The sequence below is a fragment of the Triticum aestivum genome, chromosome 5B, assembly GCF_018294505.1.
Source record: "Triticum aestivum cultivar Chinese Spring chromosome 5B, IWGSC CS RefSeq v2.1, whole genome shotgun sequence".
NCBI lineage: Eukaryota > Viridiplantae > Streptophyta > Magnoliopsida > Poales > Poaceae > Triticum > Triticum aestivum.
The window spans coordinates 414716220-414737330 of NC_057807.1; the positions used below are offsets into that span (position 1 = coordinate 414716220).

At 45.7% G+C, this 21111-nt stretch overlaps 5 protein-coding genes across 6 annotated transcripts; 1 reads left to right on the top strand and 4 right to left on the bottom strand.

Annotated features, from left to right (window-relative positions):
• Positions 1-3389: 3389 nt before the first annotated feature.
• LOC123112167 (beta-1,3-galactosyltransferase 7) lies at positions 3390-7071 on the bottom strand. The gene is made up of 11 exons (XM_044533097.1): positions 6762-7071; positions 6500-6599; positions 6054-6112; positions 5770-5957; positions 5307-5370; positions 4867-4939; positions 4564-4684; positions 4397-4484; positions 4177-4302; positions 3975-4084; positions 3390-3882 (listed from the first exon to the last, which is right to left on the bottom strand). The coding sequence occupies exons 1-11, from the start codon at positions 6869-6871 to the stop codon at positions 3734-3736; spliced, it is 1188 nt and encodes a 395-aa protein (XP_044389032.1). The 5' UTR covers positions 6872-7071; the 3' UTR covers positions 3390-3733.
• Positions 7072-9923: 2852 nt separating this feature from the next.
• On the bottom strand, positions 9924-11213 carry LOC123116267 (uncharacterized). Its single transcript, XM_044537249.1, has 2 exons — positions 10765-11213; positions 9924-10330 (listed from the first exon to the last, which is right to left on the bottom strand). Exons 1-2 carry the CDS (start codon positions 10872-10874, stop codon positions 10015-10017), a joined length of 426 nt encoding a protein of 141 aa, XP_044393184.1. The 5' UTR covers positions 10875-11213; the 3' UTR covers positions 9924-10014.
• An 851-nt stretch (positions 11214-12064) lies between these two features.
• On the bottom strand, positions 12065-15351 carry LOC780593 (transmembrane protein 50 homolog). The gene is made up of 4 exons (XM_044533102.1): positions 15059-15351; positions 14865-14964; positions 12492-12644; positions 12065-12400 (listed from the first exon to the last, which is right to left on the bottom strand). Exons 1-4 carry the CDS (start codon positions 15192-15194, stop codon positions 12364-12366), a joined length of 426 nt encoding a protein of 141 aa, XP_044389037.1. The 5' UTR covers positions 15195-15351; the 3' UTR covers positions 12065-12363.
• A 162-nt stretch (positions 15352-15513) lies between these two features.
• Positions 15514-18001, top strand: LOC123112169 (transmembrane emp24 domain-containing protein p24delta3-like). Its single transcript, XM_044533101.1, has 4 exons — positions 15514-15731; positions 17228-17437; positions 17526-17602; positions 17696-18001. The coding sequence occupies exons 1-4, from the start codon at positions 15534-15536 to the stop codon at positions 17838-17840; spliced, it is 630 nt and encodes a 209-aa protein (XP_044389036.1). The 5' UTR covers positions 15514-15533; the 3' UTR covers positions 17841-18001.
• Positions 17925-19567, bottom strand: LOC123112168 (annexin A13). Of its 2 annotated transcripts, none has more exons than XM_044533098.1 (5): positions 19198-19567; positions 18880-19131; positions 18556-18777; positions 18364-18453; positions 17925-18271 (listed from the first exon to the last, which is right to left on the bottom strand). In XM_044533098.1, exons 1-5 carry the CDS (start codon positions 19489-19491, stop codon positions 18053-18055), a joined length of 1077 nt encoding a protein of 358 aa, XP_044389033.1. In that variant the 5' UTR covers positions 19492-19567; the 3' UTR covers positions 17925-18052. The 2 variants fall into 2 exon arrangements, with proteins under 2 accessions (XP_044389033.1, XP_044389034.1); XM_044533099.1 differs by having other exon boundaries at positions 18880-19107; positions 19198-19561.
• Between the last annotated feature and the right edge of the window lie 1544 nt (positions 19568-21111).

Below are 21111 nucleotides of genomic sequence, written 5' to 3' on the forward strand. Positions count from 1 at the left end.
TGGAGAAGTACCTGGAAATAAGGGCGAAGCAGGTGGAGGATGAGAGGAATAAGCCAAGGGTTGTGGATGAGTACTCTATCAAAAACTGCATTGATCTGCTCAAAACAATGGACATCACACCTGAAGAAGAAGTCAAGGCCTTCCGAGTCTTCAAGATCCCTGAGAACCGAGAGATTTTCATGAGTGCCAGACCGGAGACTGCACTTATGTGGCTGAGAGCTGAAATGGAATAACTCAGGTACTCAAATTCTGCTTCTATTTAATATGCATGTTGCTAGCATGTAGTTTTGATGTACAACCTTGGTTTTCATGGTACCCCTACTGGGACTCGCATGTTCATCTAGATCACATGAACCTGCCTTGTTCATCTAGTAACCTGAAGCTGATGGTTCAACTAGCTCACATCAAAAGGTCCATTTCTTATTCTGGTTGTTGATGATAATAAAAACAAAGTTATATAACTACTGCAACTTGTTAACAATTGTTCCTTTTAACAATGGTTGTTGATGCCTCTCATCGTGCTGTTGCTGTTTGATAACTTAGCAAAGACTCCAATTTTATGTGCCTGGATCAATCCATGTGTTTTAAGTTTTTACCATATAGTTGTGATCTGTTTGGTGCATATGGATACGATGTTGCTGTCCATTTGATATTTCTTTGCTAGCTGGTCAATATATATCTTGTTAGTATTTCTTTGCTCACTTGATTGTTGATTGCCAAAAGTAAGACATCTCATATTTATTTCTTTGTTCATGTATACTGCTCTCATATTAGTCCTTTTATATGAACTAATTGCCTTCATTGCCAATGCAGTGTATCGATCGCTACGGAAGCGACATCGGCGAGATAAATTATGTAACATCTGTATTATATCTTGCATGATTTTCTAGAGATGCTAAACCATATTCTGAAAGTGACCAATTCCAGTTTGGGACAACTGAGAATTTTTGAATTATTTTGCTGTCTATTTGAGATAAATTATGTAACATCTGTATTATATCTTCATCGATTTTACTGTTTATTTGAGATAAATAAATTATGTAACATCTGTATATCTTATACAGTTTCTTCTCTTATGTTCTGTAATATTTTCTTACTGCAAAAAAGCATGTAGGCTGTGTGGTCTTTTAATTCTATGGAACAACGTTGTCTTTGTGTATGGATTAGCAGGGGAGCAACCAACCGAACAGGTTATGCACACAGGGATTTCATATGGACGGGGAATGGTGGGGGTCCGGTGACAAGACGGGGATCATCAAATCCCTGGGAGGTTAGAAACCACACGTGGAATCTACCATGAGGCAACCGAACAAAGCCTTAGGCTTTGTTCGGTTAATCCCATCCCCAAGTGGATTGGGGGGGATTTGCAGGAATTTTGGCCTGTAGGGGATTAATTCCCCCTCAATCCCCTTCAATTCCACCTCAACCGAGCAAGCCCTAACGTGGTAGTTTTTTGTCAATCACTCGTTTGATGAGAGTTAAGGTTGAAATCTTTCGAGATGTTCTTTCTCGGTGGGCAATAACCTCAACACAAGATTTTGGAAAGACGCCTAGTTTGGAGATGCACCGTTTGCCCTCCAATACCTGAGCCTTTTACACTTCTCTATTACACTTCTGCTTCGGTACACCCCCCTAAACATAAGGACGGCTCAGATTAGCCCATACCTCTTCATAAGTAAGGGCATGATAGTCAAACTCTTCACATATATGCTGTTTTTTTTAGAATCACGTATACGCCGTACGTGAACGGATGTGCACACCCTGCAGTCCTGGGCTGGCCTATTCAGCACATTCATCCTTTTTTTTGAAACCGCTATAAAAAGAGGTGCGCGCTGCAGGATTCGATCTTAGGTCCTTCAACAATTCGCACAGCCGCAATGACCAGCTAGACAGCAGGACCTCAAGTGTTATGTAAGTTTTCTTACACTTGAAATACAATACTGGAAAGCACAACATTTTTTGTTTGTTTTTTCCTTTTCTTTTTTGTTTCTTAAATACGTGAACTTTTTATAATTCTTAAAAATAGAAAAGAAAATAAAACGCTTAGGCCTTGGCCCAACTAGGCGGCGACATTGCTCTCGTCGGGCGCGTGTTGGGCCGGTCCAAGAGCTCGCGGATTTGAAAAAGTTCATCAGTTGTTTTAAAAATATTCATGGATTTAAAATTTTCACAAAAATTCAAAAAGAAAGTTCACTAAGGAAATTTGCAAAAAACTTTCTCGGTTTTGGGAACCTCGGCTTCCCAGCCATTTTTTCCTGTTTTGGGACCTTCTGGTAGGTAGTGAACCGTCTTTTTCTTTTTCTTTTTATTATGTTTATTATTGTTTCTATTTCTCATTATATATATTTTTAGAATTCAAATTTTGTTCGTATTTTTCTGTTTTGTTGGAATTCCAAATTTGTTACTGTTTTTCAAAAAATGTTAGTGTTCAAACTTTTGTTATTTTCCAAAATACTGTTTGTATTTTGACATTCTGGGCAAGTATGAAAAGCATGAACATTTTTTTTGAAATTTATGTACAATTTTTAAAAATACAAATATTAGTTTTTTATGAACAAAACAGGAAAACTAGAAATCCTAAAGAAAACAGTGCAAAAAAAAGAAACATAAACTAAAGAGTGAAGGTGTTGTGTTTTTTTCTTCGCGTTATGTCTCCCACACAAGAAGAAGAAGACAAGGCTGTTAACCAAAGTAGATATGCTATCCTAGATGGTTTGTGCGCTTACACGTAGTGCGTGAGGGCAGAGCTCGAATCCAGCCAAGGACATTCATTTTTTTGACGATTAAAACTGAAAAACGTATACATATAATCCAGACGATCCAACACAAGTTACAAGTATTATACAAACCGGTGATTTTCCAAAAGCATAGTGGGTGATACATATAGATGGTATCGTCGGGTATTATACGAACCTACAGCGTATACGTTCTATGTAGAAAAGTGAATACAATTTATGAAAAGTTCATACTATCCTTTATACGTTCTATGTAGAAAAGTGAATACAATTTGTGAAAAGTTCATACTATCCTTTATACGTTTTGTGAAGGGGGATGTACCGAAGCACTTCTCTTTATATTATCGTGCAACGGAAAGACGTTTTAGGTTGTTTCGAGTTAGGGTCAAGCCTGGGAGTGAATGACAATTTTGCATCTGATCCATAGGTTGATTTTGAGCAAAACAGAAAGCCGGCAGGAAACAAATAAGCAGTCGTGATCTCATCTCCCGTGGAAGGAGCTTACGAAGATGCCAGCTTCCTTAACTGTGGCACACGCAGTACAAAAGACAAAAGACGGCGCAGACAACGATGATCTCTTGGTTATACACAAAGCCGAGCTTTGTTCAACTTCCAACTGCTTCAAGGATGATCACATAATGGTAGCAGACGAAATGAATCAATTAATTGAATGCAGTTATGTTTATGTACGGAGAAAATCAACATGTGTGCCCCCAAACAAGCCCCTGCATCTGTATATGACTATCACCTCTACCTCTACAAGATACAAAAGAGAGAGAAAGAAAATAATAAGAGGTGTGTCCGTCCGGTATTCTCCTCCTGTTTGTTCCTTCATCAGATAATACGCCAAATCATCTCTTCTCTTGACATCTCCCACCCAATCGTGTTGCGGTCTGATCTCACACTCGGGGAGCCTTCAGGCAGCTATATATGATCTGCACTGTCTACATCTATACCCGGACAGAACCTCTTGACTCTGAATACTTGTTAGGACCTCGTCAGAATGAGGCGCTCCAGATCGCTTCGTCTCCTTCGCCGCACCTCATGTGCACGTCCTTGAGCCGCTCGACTGGGTTGCAGACCCCGCTGCACCTCCAGTCAAACGACGCAACGCATGCGTTCCCCGCCTGGGCCTTCCACTCGCAGTCTGATACCGAAGACGTTCCAGAAATGAAATGTTAGTGCCAAATCTTCAGGGACGGTGCATGGTGTAGATAATAACAACTGAAAGGAACTGACCTGGTGGTGTTCCGCAGCACATGTCCCTGTCGTCGATGTGCTCCACATCTAGCCCGATGAACCATGCTCCCAGCGACACATCTTCGTTCGCGAATTTGTGCAGAAGGGGGCTGGGTGATACGACGAAAACACGGCGGCGTCAGTTGCTAGTCATCAAATGGAAATGTTGCCTGAATGATCATTGCCTGCTCTATAGTCTTACTTGTTGACTGAGATGTAGGTGGCGAGGTCCTTCGAGATGGCGTATATCTGCCCGGTCGCGTGCCGGAAGTACTTGTTCCCGTCTTCTCCGAACTTCCAGAACTCGGGCTCGTGGTATTTCGAACTTCTGAACAAGTGCAGTGATATTCAGTACTTATAAAATAGTAGGATGCACTGATACTTCGACTGTAATAGCTAGATAGTGTTTTCAGAAGGTTTACTTGTCGGAAAGAACCGGTCCAGACTTCATACAGCCAATGTAGACACGGGGTTTCAATTTGTGCCGCCCGAGGGTTGTGAGGAGCATTCCTGTACAAAATACATCACTTAGTTCTCTCCAATATTATTGGGATTTCATAAGGTATATTTATATGTAACAACAGCATACCTAGGTTGACATGGACATCGTCATCCACCTTGACATAAAAATCAGCATCCCATGAGGCCACAGCAGTGGAGAAGAATGTCTTGGTCTTTGCAGATAGCTTGTGGTAACCTTCAACATGGTCCTACACGCGCGGATGGATGTCAGAATAAGAAAAAAAAAACTTTGAGAATTATATCCAAATTAACTTCAGTGTTGAACTGTTGACACCTCAAATCAATGATGTCAAGAAGATTTGGCTGATTGTGGTTTAACAGAAAGGGGAAAGAAATGATACAATTCAGTGTTTGGAGGGTAACGCCATACCAGCCTAAGAAAGTCATGATGAATAGCATCTTCCACGTCTATCGCCTGATCAAGGGCGCTGTTCGATGCCGGGCTGTAAAGCATAAACACAGGTTACTACATTTAGACTTATCGAAATATATATAAGATCCTCTGCCAAGGATTCCTAATACTAAAAAGAAAAGGCTGCAGCACAGTTTGTGTTCTGAAAAAATAGTAATACAATCTACTGAAGTTTGAGTGAAATCTGTCTTTTGGAGTGAATAACTACAGAAACCTCTGAAAATCAAAACAGAACAAGAAACTGAGGCTTTGCGGAATCCTTTTCTTGGGTAAAATATGTAAGCTTTCCATGGAGATATTTACAATATATCTGTTCTATGTTACGATTTTCCTTTTACGGAACCTCATCTTACGAAAATTTTGCAACAAGTTATAAAATATTGTGTCGGTAACCTTACCTATGACCGATCATGAATCGAATGACGACTCCCTTTTCCTCTTCCAATTTCTTGAGTTTCTCACCTGATAAATAACGAAGAGATATGTGTGGTGAAATAACTGTCAGCCAACTAAATGATCCACCCCAATCTAAATAGCTCAACTCTTAGCAGAAAGTACACAGGCAACAAACTGTATGAGCTATGATGATAAATAAACCTGTTTGATTAATCTAGTTGTTACGTTGATAAATGATCACGTTTAATTGATTCTATTTGCTATGATGATAGATGATCCTATTTGATCCCTTGATTCTGTACTTGCACCATTTCTATGTAATTTCCTCACTAGCTGCACACCACCATCCAATTTGATTAAATACACATTCCTCTGCATCGGTTGTAACTAAGAACAAGAAATCCAGCAAGCAACAGCTAGGCCAAAACAAGGGAGACAATCAGGTAGCATTGCAAAGTAATGAACCTTGAGGCATCCAGGTCTCCCTGACAGAATCCCGGCGCTTCTTGCTACTGAAGGCGGTGTTGATCCCGATCACCACAAAAGCCTTTTTCCTGTCCTGCCTCACGCCATCCGCACTCTCAAGCAGCTCATGCTTGCTGCGCCGCGCTGCCAGCTCCATCTGTAGCGTGGCAATCGACTTGTCTAAATATCTAGACACAAAATGATATAATCCGTATTAGTCCCCTAATAAAAACATAAAAATGTAGAGAGTTTCGGAACAATTTTCAGGACTGATGTCAACTTACTGTATGGCCTCATGAGTCTTGGCCACTTCTCCCATGACGTCCCTGTCGTCAGATGGTTTCTGAAAGAAAGAAAGAAAGAAATGAAGGTGTTCACAGAAATTTACATATCAAAGGGGAAACTGAAGAATATCAGGATTTTCTCATTTAAATATCCATTTTCACTTGCAACTATTTCTTGTAAAAAAAATAACCTTATTTATCTTATGTTGATAAACCTTGTTTATTCTTTTTTTCTGAAGTAAACCAGGTGCCAAAAACAGATAATCCCTATCAAAGTATCAATGGGTGTTTACAGCCGTTTCTGCATTGCTAAAATTATTGATGATGCCAAAGTTTACAAACATGAAGTAGTACTAGTACTTTTTAAAATGCAACCAAGCATAAGTTCCATCAACATAAATAAGTACTAGAAGAGGTTCATTGATTAGTCAGCCGCCCTAACGTACCGTCTTGGCAACAAAATCTTCAGAAACGATCTGCAGCTCCTCTTCCTGGCGCCGCCGCTGCGCCACCACCGGGCTCTTCAAGTCCGGCATCGCTCCGAACCTACGCCATAGAACACGCATCAGCCGCAGACCTAAGGCGAGCAGGGCACCGCGTCGCGCAACCGGCGAGCAGATGCATCCAAGAAACCCGCCAGGAAGCGAGCCCACGGCGGGTCAGGCGAGAAAACCAATCTAGGGGGTGGAGGAGAGGAGAGGGGCTCACCGGTCGGTGAAGAGCATGCCGAGGCCGAAGCTGCAGGCGCAGAGGAGCAGTATGGTCCTCGACAGCACCGGCCTCCTCTCCCCGGCGGCGGCGCCGCTCTTGGCCTTCATCTTCCTCCCGGCCACCTCCGTTCTCCCAACTCTCTCCGTGACTGCGTGTCGCCTGGGGCTGGTCTGGTCCGGGGAACGCGTCGCGCCCTGCTGTGCTGTGCTGTGCCGGGAGCCAGGAGGTGAGGCCGGCCTTTATGAAGGTTCGAAGTAACCGAAGCCGGGGGAGGGAAACACAAAGGCGGAGAAGAAGAAGAAGACTAGTTTAATCTTTTAATGGCCGGAGTTCAGAAAAGAAAAGAAAAATGCTGCGTTCACAAGGCTGGGCTGTGAACGGGGGTCAGAGTGCGGCTGTTTTTTCTTTTCTCAGGGACAGTGACAACGCGAGGCGATTGTCACGTTCGTCTTGCAATTGTTAGGGTGATAATCGCCGTCACGAACACCTGCGGCCCTGCACCGGCTCGAGTCAATTCATTTTCACATAAACAAATTACTTTTCCTTGTTCTTGAGAAAAAAAAAACCGTTGAACATACATAGACCCAATTTTTTTCTTTTATGAATTTCATAGTAATTACAGAAATCCATGTCCTGCCGAGACAAAATTTAGAACTTACCATCTTTTTGGCTGATAGGCAAAAAATGACCTCTGGAAGGGACGCGGATTAATTGAGCTTGAGCTCCAGAATTTGTGAAAAAAAAACAAATCTGAATATTTTTGTTGCAAACTTTGACAAAAGTTTTCGATGCTTGTAAAGTTTCATCATGAGTGATGGTATATATTTTTCCATTACTTCCACGAATGTCATTTCAGAATAAAACTTTGTAAGCATTGAAAACATTGGCCAAAGTTTGCCCAAAAAAAGGCATTTTCTTTTTGGATTTTACTGTTCAGCGAAGCTCATATGAGCTCGAGCTGAGCTGAGGACTGGATACTACTATAAATGTTATCGATCAACTCTAGTCTTCAGTGACCGAGAATCGGTGCCACCATATTAGAGACATGTACCCCCATGGTGAACCATCTTGAAATCATTCGAATCGTTTGAATATTAGACGCATGTGGTGCATTAATAATTGTTCAAGATACCACTGATGAGTCCTTTGCCGAAATAAATGTGATGACCTTTAAAATCAGGTACATGTTGAAATAAAATATAGCACCATCGAGACGGCATTGCCATGTCTAACAAGTGCGTCGAAACATAGGAATCCGTTATTTACATTGTTTGGTTGTACTTCAAAAAAACAGGGGTTTGCCGTAGAGACCGAGTGTGTAATTATTGTCACAGACAACTGATTTTCTTTTCAATAAGTTAGATCTCTTATTAGTAGAACTCCAATCGAGTTATACTCCATTCGTCCCACAATGTAAGACGTTTTTTTGACACTACACTAAAGTCAAAAAACGTCTTACGTTATGGGACAGAGGGAGTAGTAGTGTAGAAAGACAATCCATAGAATTTAGAAGGATCCATTCGTACAATACATAGAAATTTAGAAGGATCCATTCGTACAATACATAGAAATTTAGAAGGATCCGTTCGTACAATCCATAGAAATTTAGAAGGATCCAATCGTACAATCCATAAAAACGAGTCAAAATCGCCAGCGTCAGTAGTAGTATTTTGCAATCGCCCCGTGCCAGCCAGCCAGCCAGCGTAGCAACGATGGGCGGAAAACTAAACGCACAAATCGCCGGCGCGGTCGACCGGTCGTGTCGTGTGGGTATATGTGATCTGTACATCCACGATCCATCGCTCCGGCGGCAGGCCGCGTTGGCACCGAGGATCGGATCCCGGGCGCCACACGTCGCTGCCGCCCGGCGGACTTGCCGGGGGGTCCGTATCACGTTCGAGTATGTGGGTGGGGTGGGGGGCACGCGACGACGCGAGGCCGTGTGGCGCCCGGTGCGCGCCTCGCTCGTCTCCCGAGTCAACGCGGCACCCGGTGCGTCTCCGCGCGCACCCACCACCACGGCCAGCCGCCGGCGACGGCGACGGCGTTTCCTCGTTACATTACCTTTTCTCACCGCCTATGGCTGACGTGCTGCCGGCAGACTGCTCAGTGCTCATCATTAGCGGACGTTCCGCCGGGAAAAATGAGAGGATAATCTGGGAGCACTGATGACAATCTTTCGAGGTCGTTTTCGGCACTCTTCCGTTCCTTGGGCATGGAAGTCGTTAAGCACAAACGAATGGTCGGCACTTCCAAGAGCGCGACGTCGACGCGTATCGGTCCCGGTCCGGATTAATCGGTTATTATGCCCTGCGCTTTGGGGAAAGCGATGAGGCTGGTGGTCTGGTCCGATCAGGGGCTGACAGCGGAGTCCTCGCCCTCTCCTCTGTTCTCGGCATATTTTAGGGCCTCACGTCGGAGGAGAGGAGGGCACCAAGCAGTGATCGGAGTAGCCCGGGCGTCACGTCGCGGGCGCAGGGGCGGGGGTTCTGCGGCGCGTTACGAGTTCGCCCGCGCGATTACGTGTACGCGAGGGCGCACCAGGCGCGCACGTCGGCCGTGGGGCGCCCGTCACGCTGTCTATCTCTATCTGCTGGATCGCCGTCGTTTTATCGACGCCCTTGGTAGACAGACAGACTGCTCATCATCACCAACAGGGGAAAAAAAGGACACGATTTTGGATCACCTGGTCCGGTTAATCGGTTATTATGCCCTGCGCTTTGGGGAGAGCGATGAGGCTGGTGGTCTGGTCCGATCAGGGGCTGCCAGCGGAGTCCTCGCCGTCTCCTCTGTTCTCGGCATATTTTAGGGCCTCACGTCGGAGGAGAAGAGTGCGCCGAGGATCGGATCGGAGTAGCCCGGGCGTCACGTCGCGGGCGCACTGCGGCGCGTTACGAGTTCACCCGCACCAGGCACGCACGTCGTCAGGCCGTGGGGCGCCCGTCACGCTATCTATCCCTATCTGTAGTACTCCGGCAGCGCGCCCCAGCCGCCGGCGACGGCAAAGCGCGGCGCGTTTGCCTGTCCAGTCAGCATGCACGATCTCCGTTATTTTGTCGACGCCCTTGGTAGACAGACTGCTCTGCTCATCATCACTAGCGGGGAAAAAAGGGGGACGATTTTGGATGGGCAGTGATCTGCGCCGGTGCGCCGACCCAACTGTTGGGCCGGTCGTATCTGGAACGTTAGTTTGTCTTTTGCACACCGTCAAATTCAGCCTTTGAATCGTTTTTTTTTTCTCAATAGAAAATCATGTCCAATCCAAAAGAGCTATTCGTCCTGGACACCCCGCCATGGACTCTCCAGGGGCTGACCTTGAAGCATCACCGGCTCGCCGCCGGTCGCCGTCCTCGCCCTCGGTTGCTGATCGCCGGTCGCCGGTCACCGTCCACATCGCCGTCGGTCGCCGTCCTCGCCGCCGGTCGCCGTCCATCTTAGTCGTCGCCGTCGTAGCACCGCCATGCCGTCGGCTGCAGCTCCCAGTGTCGCCGGGAGCCACCATGCCATGGTTGAAGCTTTTTGCGTCATGGCCGGTCCCAAATTCCATTACCTTCGATTGAAGCTTCCTAGGACGTTGGTTGTAGCAAGTGATTCCAGCAAAAAAATGATCCAACAAAAATATCAAAAATGGGGTAGTAGCAAAAACAAAAGATGGTGGTAGCAAAATACAAAGACCATGGTAGCAAAACTTAAAGTGGTTCCAGCAAAAATAAGATGGATCCAACAAAAAGTCAAAAACAGGGTGGTAGCAAAAACTAAGACGGCAGAAGCAAATTTCAAAGACCATGGTAACAAAAAGTTAGAGCGGTTCCAGCAAAAAGATGGATCTAATTAAGGAAAAAAGTATCAAAAAGACGGACTGCACGGTAGTAGCAAAAAACAAAATGATGGTAGCAAAGTTTTCGACTGGTTGCAGCAAAAGGCACTCAAACAAGGTGGATCCCAGGAAAAAATGCCGCTGATTCTAGCAAAACAAGAAGCCAGATGTAGCAAAAAATACCACCGATTGAAGCTCCCGCCGACACCAATTCCAGCATCTCGTCCGCTCGTGCACAACGTAGTCGTCGTTCCCGCACGGGTGGAGCACGACGACGCTCGCCGGAGCGGCATGGCGACGGGTCGAGGACGAGGCTCTCGCCAGAGCAGCGTGGGGGCAGGTCAAAAGGCTGAAGAAATGTGGAGGTAGGTAGATGCAGCCCCTTGTTAGAGCAGCACGGGGGCAGGTGGAGGCGAGGAGGTCGCCGGAGCAGCGCAGGGCGAGGTGGATGCAGCCGCTCGCCGAAAATGCACGGGGCAAATGGAGGCGGACGTCATCGGAGCAAAGCAGGTCATGGTTGATTTGGGGGAAAACTGAGCGAAAGGGATAAGGAAGGAGGAAGATGGATGTGGTTTGCAGGGCCAATAAATGACGCGTGGGGAGTGGACATGGCTGGCTCATACGGAGTAGGATCCAACGTGGCGCATGAGCCGGCCGAAAGTTCGACCGGCGCACCAAACAGGAACGTTTCCCATTTTGGATCACCTGGCCGAAAAATCCACTCTATACATACGACGGATTTCCCGTGACGGTACTTACACTTGTACTAGTACTAGTTGCTCTCCGAGTAGTTTCGCTTCCTCTTTCCTCTAGATGGAAGTTGGTTAGGAAGAAACAAATGCGGTTGGCACTACCAAAGCAACGCGATGTCCCGGTCCCAGAATCATGAGCTTTGGGGAAAGCGACCAAGCTGGATCCGATCAGGGCTGCAGCGCAAACAAAGCACACGAGACGCCACGGACGGAACGGCGCTGGTGACATCACCGGGACGAGCGGGGAAACGCGACGATGATCTATCGGTCGATGAAGGCGACACGTGGGTCCTCGTCTTCTCCTCCGCTATCCTCGGCATATTTTAGGGCCAAGGGTCAGCCTGCCGCGCGATCCCGAAGAGCTAGCTGCACGCGCACCACTGAGCCGTGGTCTCGTCCGGCAGGGTGGGCGGCAGCCAGGCCCCACGCAATCTAACCTAATCTAATCTAAACAAGGTGCCAGGCTAACTGCAAAATCTACTACGTACTGCTGTCCAACGAGTCCGAAATGCAAATTTAACACCACCTCACAGTCACACCGACGTCACACGATCTAGATCGACTGACAAATTTTGTTTACGGGCACCAAAAGAATCAGCCTGCAACGGCATCTGGATTTAAGGAGCGATGCATTGCCCGAAAAAGAACCCAGTGTGACATTATGCTGGTCTACTGTCTTGCGATCACCAAGAAACAAGAATCTGCGAGCAGCCGCCCATCAGCAGCTTTAATGAATGGAGTCAACTGAATTTTCATATGGAGGTTCGACAGTAATAACGACTTGCTGCAGGCAGCTCGTGATCCAATCTCAATGCTAGCCTCTCGAGCCACCAAGCACCACAAGCTCACAACAAATTAGGATAAACACGCACGTAGGTACGTAGTACTGATGCTAGGGGTCCATTTCAGGAAGCGGTCAGCTATGCACACACGGACACCAAGTAATCCCGCCCTGGAATGAACATATTTTTTTACACAGGACCACACACGGGTATAGACTAGACGTCTGTCTTCGCGAGATTTTTGACCCTTAATCCTCGGTGTGGCACGTCCAGTATGTCAACCCGCTGCAAAGAAGATGCGACGTCAGGACAAAGTACTGGCCAAGTGAGCGAATTAGGGAGCGAGAGACGAAGTTGATGAAGCATGCGGATATACCTTATCAACACGAAAACACATTGCAGAACGCCGGCAACACCAGTCCACACAGAAGGGCCCTTGTCTGTCAGGGCGTCTTGCACCAACAAACCCACCGATCCAGCCAGGCAGACGAAAGAGACGACGTAGGCGACGAAAAGCCAAAGCTTCACCCTGCGTATTAACAAGCCCATGTCAGAATAATACAATGTAGTATCTCAGGTGAGAATCCTTCTTGCAGAGTAAATCCCATTACGCTTAAACAACCCCAGGGGAAGCCCAACTACAGGCCTTCATCACCAGTAAAGATATACTGATTGGGTGGTAAGATCCATAGTCGAGAGGGAAACAGCCCAGATCGTACACTAAGCAATCACTTGGTGGAAAAGGTAGTGGTCAAGCATCATTGGTCTACTATACTCTTATGGAAGTCACAAAGAGGGAGAATGAATGTGACGATGCAATCACATAGTACAATGCTAGCAACTACGACGTTCTTTCAATCAAAAGCATTTCATCAGTTTGAGATAGCATCTATGCAACGAGTTTGAGATTTTGCACAACATAAATGAATAGATGATCCATAAAATGAAAACCCTTAACCCTGCACTTGGAACCTAAACAAGTAAATCTTCAACATTCCGGGTTTGCCTAGACTGTGCCTACATTTAAAGATTCATCTTGTTGCAAGATATCCGTGTGGCGTCATCCCACTTAGTGATTATATTTCCACTTATGTTGACAGTGTAATGTTCCTACTTGCTTTGTTCCTCCAGGGGCTCAACCCCATGTCGTAAATATCCGTGTGGCTTCATCTGCTAAGGCCTAGGATCCCACTTACTGATTATATTTCCACTTATGTTGACAGTGTAATGTTCCTCTAGGGGCTCAACCCCATATCGTATATCATACCACAGTAGGAGAGGCTCCTACTGTTTTTCTGCTTAAAAAACCATGTGCCTTCTTTCCAATTTCTTGAAGCAGTTTTAGCTAATCCTTGCATTGGCTTTGTTATGGCCTAATTTAGCTTAAAATATTTGCAGAATGCGCAGCACATCAATTGAGGAAAATTAAACGCACTCCTTTGTCTCCAACATATAAAATGTTATACAAAGAGATTAGTTTCAATATATCGAAAACCTAGAGCCATAAAAACAACTTAATCAAGCACTCTAACTCTGATTTTCGTCAGGTTGCAACCATAGGTTTGGAATAAATTATTCTGATCTTTCCGTATGAATATTTACAAACATAACTACATAGAAACTAACCACAATAAAATCAAAATGTGATACACAGGTCTAAAATTTCAGAAAAAAGGGCTTGACAACAATTGGCATGCAGATTTAATAAGCCAAATCTGACAACAATTGGCATGCAGATTTAATAAGCCAAATCTGGCAGGACTATAGAACAGCCAAAGGGTGAAGTAGACACTTGAAGTCCTAACTTTCCACATCTACCAACAACAATTTTATGCACGCATGGTATTTAGAAGAAAATAGGTGAAACTGCACTTCGTTTTTTTATCTTGCTCAGGCAGTCACACAGCAGAAAGTTGAACAGCGGAAATTAATATATACTCCTACAACTATAATTCAGAAATAAATCTAAATAAGCATAAGTTATAACTAGTTATTTCAACCAATAAGAATTTCACTTTGAACCCAACTGCAATGGTATCACATTGGCACATGGACTCTCATGGAAAAAGCTTGTCTTGAATGGCAAGCCACAGTAACAGAAAGGTAACGAAATATGTAGGTGTTTGACACATGTTAAATTAAATATCAAGGAAAACAGGAATATGATAGAAACAGAGTAACATACGATGAAAATTGAGGAGCAGTGCTAGTAGGGAAATAATGAGGACCATTACCAATAGAGAAACCAATGTTACCCTCATGAGATATATTAACTGTTTTAGCTGTCAGAACTACCAAAAAGAGAGGCCACACTGTTGACTTACATACTTAGTTGTCCAAGCACATCCATGACCACCCAAAGAAGCCTTAATATGACTTCTCTAAACCATTTATTTAGACTCATATAATCAGATTAGTCAGCCCTTAACATATGGTCAGGCCAGAGATGACTTAAGAACCTAACCTAGGTCCAAGATATCATGGCTTTTCTCTTCTGACACAAGAATAATCAAGGTACCTAATCAGTTTCGTTTCATCGAAAATTAACTCATCACAAGTTCAGTGTGTGAAATTATAATTGCAAACATAACTAACTTTTCAGTCGTGCAGTTTAACGTGTATATATTCAGGGGTCAATTCAATCATCCACTACGAATTTCGGCAACCAATTATTTGGTTAATACTATGCAGTGACTTGAATTCAGCGATCAATTCGATAAACTGGTGCCAAATCGAGCAGTAATCTGACCTCCACTCGGAATCATCCCCATAGGACGAGTAGTAGTCGTTCCCGATGGCATCCTTGTCGACGCAATTGAACATGAGCGCGGCCAGCGACGCGAAGATCCCTGCAAATCCCCCACAGAAACCCATCAATTCCCGACCTCGGAGCCGCGACACGAATCACCAAAGCCTGGGGAAGCGGAAGGGGGATCTGGTTACCGGGCAGGTAGTGGATGAAGGAGACCTGGACGGCGCTGCAGACGACGGCGTCGACCCAGAACCACCAGCCGGCGCCGAAGAGCGCGCCGGCGACGCCCGGCCCGATGATCCCCCACAGCATCGCCAGGTTCTCCATGGCCGCACCAAACCCTCGCCTCCACCAACTCCGCGGAATCCCCTCGCTTCGTTGCTTCCTTCCTTCTCGCCTTTTCTTTTCTGCCGATTTCCTCTTCCCTTCTCTTCTCTTTTTGCGCCGAGAGGGGTTGGATAGGTTGTTGGGCTTTGACTCGGACTCTGTTCCTCCGCGCGTAATGTGATCTTCAGGATTGGTTAGTAGGGCCCATGGGGCCTCGCATGTTAATGGGCCTGATGGGCCAACAAGGGATGGAGCCACTCTCGGTGGTGTTCCCTGAAAAAAAAATCTGGGAGAGGAAGGAGGTTGGGAGGGAAGCGTGACCAGCAGGAAGAGGCGACAATGGCGCGAGGTGGCGCGTGGGCGGCGGCGGCGGTGGTGCTGTGGTGGATGGCGGCGGTCGCCGGGGCGGTGTGGCTGGAGATCGCGCCGTCGGGGACCAAGTGCGTGGCGGAGGAGATCCGGTCCAACGTCGTCGTCATCGGCGACTACTCTGTCCTCTACGAGCACCAGCAGGTCCATCCCACCGTCTCCGTCAAGGTAATTCATTTATGCCCATTTGTTTACATACTCCGCCCGAACGATCGGTCCATAAATGCAATGTGGTACTAGGTTATAAAAATGGAAGGATTTAACGTCCAACACCGTGAAATAAATGATGAGGGTTTGCCGCGGAAGAACGAATCATCCATCGGATTTATTTATAAACTTTTTTTTTCACATCATCAGAAGGGACAAGGCCCTCCCGTTTCCATTAAAAATGAGACCAGCAGGTTCAGTAGTTATTACAAAAGTCCACCAGGTTCAGTAGCAATTTGAAAGGAAAAACAGGGAATATAACACCAGCTTCAGTAGTTACTGGAAACATGGCAGGACTGCTGCCAATTTCATTGGAGTATATATTTGATCGGAAAAGGGGAACGACGATGAATCTACAGAGACTGGATTGATCTGTTAATGGAGTATTAGTTAAGTCATCGAGAGTAGAAACGGTCGGTAAAGTCCTAAGAAAATTGTAGCAAGTCATTGGTTGCTATTACCATCTGGAAAGTCACTGATTCATTGGGATATCTCTACATTGACCTGGGGCTCAAGAGCTGGTTGGTCGTACTGAAAAACATCGGTACTTTTATTCATTTTCAAAGATACTACATGTGATTATTTCACGTTGTGCGTGCACACCTAAAAAGAACAAGCTAGAAAATGTTTTGCTAGTGAAAATATATTAGGAAATTTCGAAACATTCTATATGATCGATAGTTTACCAAAGGTGAAAGGTGTGTTTTGCTTTCAACCAGGGCTCATTATCATCCTTCAACATTGAATTCACTAAAGAAAATACATAATGAAGCACAACGATGATTATTTTTTTCCTAGTGCCTTATCAATTTTTCTGTTAATCTGGAGTTTTTACACAGACTTTGAATTATATGTGCTGTTTCAAGATATTTCTGTTTGATTATAGTTTCATCTTGTATCGATGAAAAGAGTTGATAGTTCAAAATTTTCCTTTTCTTTCATGTTCCATATCAAAAAGACGTTGGCTAAAAGGGGGAAAGATCCCTCCTTTAACTGTCCACTGTTGGGTAGAAGTGAGACCTCTCCGCAAATTAACGCGGGTAGCACTCCATCGGAGTCCGCATAGCGGACTCCGACACGGGTGGGTGGGTTCAGCACCTTGAATTCCAGCCACTAAGCTAGCGCTCAGTTCTCAAGCATGTTTCATGTCATGCCTTACAATCACATGGTTTTGATGTTTTGGTGCTTTACTGAAGGAAACAGAATATCATAAATAGAGACAATCTGCACTATTTAATTCAGTCTGAGTCATGACTAGGAATAGGAAGAACTAATAAGGACTTGGGAATTGGCAGGCATTGGAATTATAATCCACCTTCTACTGTTCTATTAGCTGCAACTTTAGTTCGATAGTTCTTCACATGATATTCATTTTCTCTTGTAATTTCTTGGGACAGACTCCATTTTCTGCTTTCTTGACTCTCTTGTATCCGTTTTGATGTACAATATTCTTGCAGATTACATCCCCTTTTGGGGACACCATACACAAGAAAGATAAGGTTACGGTGGACCAGTTTGCATTTACCACATCAGAAGCAGGAAATTACTTAGCTTGCTTTACAGTTGACGGTGATAACAAGGGTTTGGTGGTGAAACTAAATCTTGACTGGAAAATTGGTATCGCGGCAAAAGATTGGGATGCTATTGCTAAAAAGGAAAAGATTGAGGTGAAGTACATGAAATTATGATGGCATACCCATCATTTTTCAATTTCCTTGTTTTCCTCGTTTGGATGACAGTGACTTTCCTGAATAGGGAGTTGCACTAGAGTTGTTTAAGCTTGATGAATCTGTCCAAACAATCTATGAAAATCTGCTCGTGCTGAGGACCAAGTAAGTCAATGCACTTCTCCGATCGTGTTTCATCAATTTTGTTGATACCAAAAGGCGTAACTATTCTGTTTAATAATATTGTTCTTAATGCAGAGAATCCGACATGAGAGATGTCAGTGAGCTGACGAATGCTAGGGTCTTATGGTTGAGCATGATGTCGCTCGGTGTTTGCATTTGTGTTTCAATTATGCAGCTGGTGCATCTAAAACGGTACTTCCGAAAGAAGAAGCTCATCTGAGATTATATACTCCTCTGCAGCATACATACATTCTATGTTCTGTTTAGTACTAGCTGAAATATAATAATTTTGCCACAATGGATGTTAAGCAATTATGTAACAGATGAATGATAACATGTTCTCGCCTAATCCCAAGTTCAGATAAGATGGTACTGCTGCCACTCTTCATGTTCAACTTACCACTATTACAAAACAAAATGCAAGTACCAATTTTATGATGCTACTGGGCACTGGCCCCCTTGCCATAACCAAAGAAACTCTCTGTAATCACTCTGTGGTAAGCTTTCATGGATGAAATCTGCAAGGTTCTTTCCGAAGTTACTCTTAAACGCCAACTTGATCTCGTTTATGCCGACGTCGCCGCTGCCCAAGATAGCCCTCGTAACCAACCTTTTATCGGCTTCTGGGCGTTGCATGCTTCTCTGCAGTAACTGACAAGGCCAAGAACAGAAGAATGAGTTAGGGACCAGCGATGTACTAGTACAAATTCAAGTACAGGACTGCTTGCTTTTCTGTTATTCACCTTGCAGTAATACTTGGAAGGAGTGTAGATGCACTTGACAACAACTCTCAGAGACTCTTCAAAATCACGAGCCAAATTCTTCTTCAGTGCCTGCATGCATACACATTCATGATTGATTGGCCAAGAGATTCATCAGTGTTCTGTCAAGTGGAGATCATCAGGCCAACCAGGCAGGCCATTGAGTTTGCTTACTTTGGTGAAGTCATGCCCATATATGTGCTTGTAACTGCAGAGCGCCAGCCTGAGCTGTGGGATGCTCCTCTTGCTGAACATCTCGAGGACGGCGGCCTCGTCGACCGATCCCGTGCCGCCGCCGTTCTTGGCGTCGTACAATCGCCTGGCGTCGCATTTCGCGATGTGCTGGCTGGGTTCATCGTGGTGCGACTTGTGGGAGGTTGCCAGAGCTATCAATAGCTGCTCAGACCACGATAGGAAGGAGTGAGCTACCTTTGCTAAGTAGAGGTGGAAGACAAATGACTGAAACCAGAACGAGAAGCAGGAGGTGGACAGACATACTCTCTGATAAGGGTGCGAGGGGTCGGTGACCATGTCCTGCTCCAGGTTCTTCTTGAACCTGGCCAGGTACGCCTGCTTGGTGAAAAAGAGCTGGTCCTGCTTCCGCCGCGTGAAGACCTCGACAAGGGCGCGGTAATCGGCCGCCGCGCCGCTCTCGATGGCGTCCCTCGCCATGATCGCGTCTCGCTCCGCCAGGTCAAGCATCCACAGGTAGAGCAGATTGCAGAGCTGGAGAGGGAGGCCATGCTGAGACTGAAAGCAGAGTACGTTGGTTGAGACGCTCTGCCTACCTGTTATGCCCTTTGTTTATCTTATTACCTCGTTGTCCTGATTGGCCGTGAGGGTTTTATGGAGCCTGCCGGCGAGGTCCTCGCCGAACATTGCGCGGTACGTCGCCTTGATCTGCTGCCTCTCCGATGTGCTCCGGCGAGCCAGGAGGCGGCTCAGGCGGCGCGGCTCGTCGCAGGCGCCATGGATCTCTCTGCACTCGTTTTCGAACCCTGTGGCGGCAGGAGAACGGGCGGCCATGCTCGGCACTTCAGCGCCGTGCTGAGGCTTTCGATGTGTGAACCAGTGCAGAGATGCATAAGGGAGAGAGGGAGAGAGAGCCATGTTGTTCTTGGCTTCCTTTTAATGAAGGAGGGGAGGAGAAAGGAAGAAAGTTATCTCGAATTGGCCAGAAAAGGGGGCAATGGAGAGGAAAGGGGAGGGAAATGTGTGTCCTACTCAGCATCGGTTTTGAGTGCAGGGGCAGGATTTTCAGTGATCATGGGGATATTGACTTTAAGGCCTTTTTAGCTTCGATGGAGTGTGAATTATTATTAAATCAGTCACCCTGAAGTCATGTCCTATGATGGCAAAGTACTAAGCATTCCTGAAGGAAGGAATAAGAAAGGAAGAAAGTTATCTGAATTTAGTCAGAAAAGTAAGCGATGGAAAGGAAACCAGGAGGCAAATGTGTTGCCCTACTCAGCATTGTGGTTTTGAGTGCAGTGAGAGGGTTTTCGGCGCTCATGAGGATCTTGACTTTTAAGCCCTTCTTAGCTTCTAGGGAATGCATGTAATTAAACCAATCTGAACCTAGGCCATATGGTGATCCGATTAATTAGTGTGTAATGCTCTTAGTCCAACTTGGTCTGGGACAAAGACTACATTGTAGGATGAAGTACAAATTTCCGTGGTGAACAATTATCTGGCTGGAGATGCTCAATGGGATAGGATTACGTGCATGTGTTTATAGGTATGTGTGTGTGCGCGCGTGTTGTGAGCGTCTACGTATGTGCTTTGATTCTCAGAAAGAATAAGCCGGAAGTTTGCATACAATTTTTCATTTTTTACGACACAAAAGCAGGCCTTTTGTTTTCTCCTTGGACAGTTGCAGTTCATAAAGAAAAGCAAACAGGGAGAACCAAGTGCGAAGTAGTGCACTACTCCAGTCCAGGATGTGGAGGGAGCAAAGGGCAGGCCGGTTAAGTGGTTGACAGCAGAAAAGATCCTACCGTGCCAAATTGAGTAAGACGTGGTAGATGGAGATGCCGTAAAGTTGGCTTGGCGCGCAAAGGTTTTCCAGAGAAAAAGGAAGACGCTCATTTTCTTTTGGTTTCTCATGAAGAGAGATAGGATGGCGCTGCCTTTGCTTGCTGCTCAACATAATTCGCCGACGGTGAGGTGACGGGACTGAGCATTCCGGTGGCACCCATACATACCCATGGCATTCGTGGACGGGACTCCCACCCGGTGGGCGCTGACTCGGAACCCCTCGCTCTCGCTGCTTTTCGCTCTGTTCTTTTGCTCTTGGCCGAATTTTCGTGTCCTCATCACGGAACTGGGACGGGCCACCTCTTTCCAGCTCCAAGTCGGTGCGCCACGTTCATTTTTTTTGTTTGTTTCTTCGGAAAGCACGACCCACCTTATAGGAACACTGGAGGCTGGACTGGAGGGTGTCACGGTTTGCATATTTTGCCGCCGTGGCCACGAGCGCATCCCGAGTGCAGAGTGTGGTGCTTTCTGTCTCATGGTCACCATGACCACGATTTTTTGTTCAAATTGATGAAAAAGACCACCTTTAAAAAATTGACAAAAAAGACCAGCTAGACCGTGGTGGCAGACGCGCCGGCCGACAAGTGGCACCTGCCGCCACGGGGGAGGCGGCAGGTCCTGCCGCCACTACAGCAAGCGGCAGCCCTGGAATTACCGAAGACTAGGCGAGACCAACTACTGCAACGGAATTTG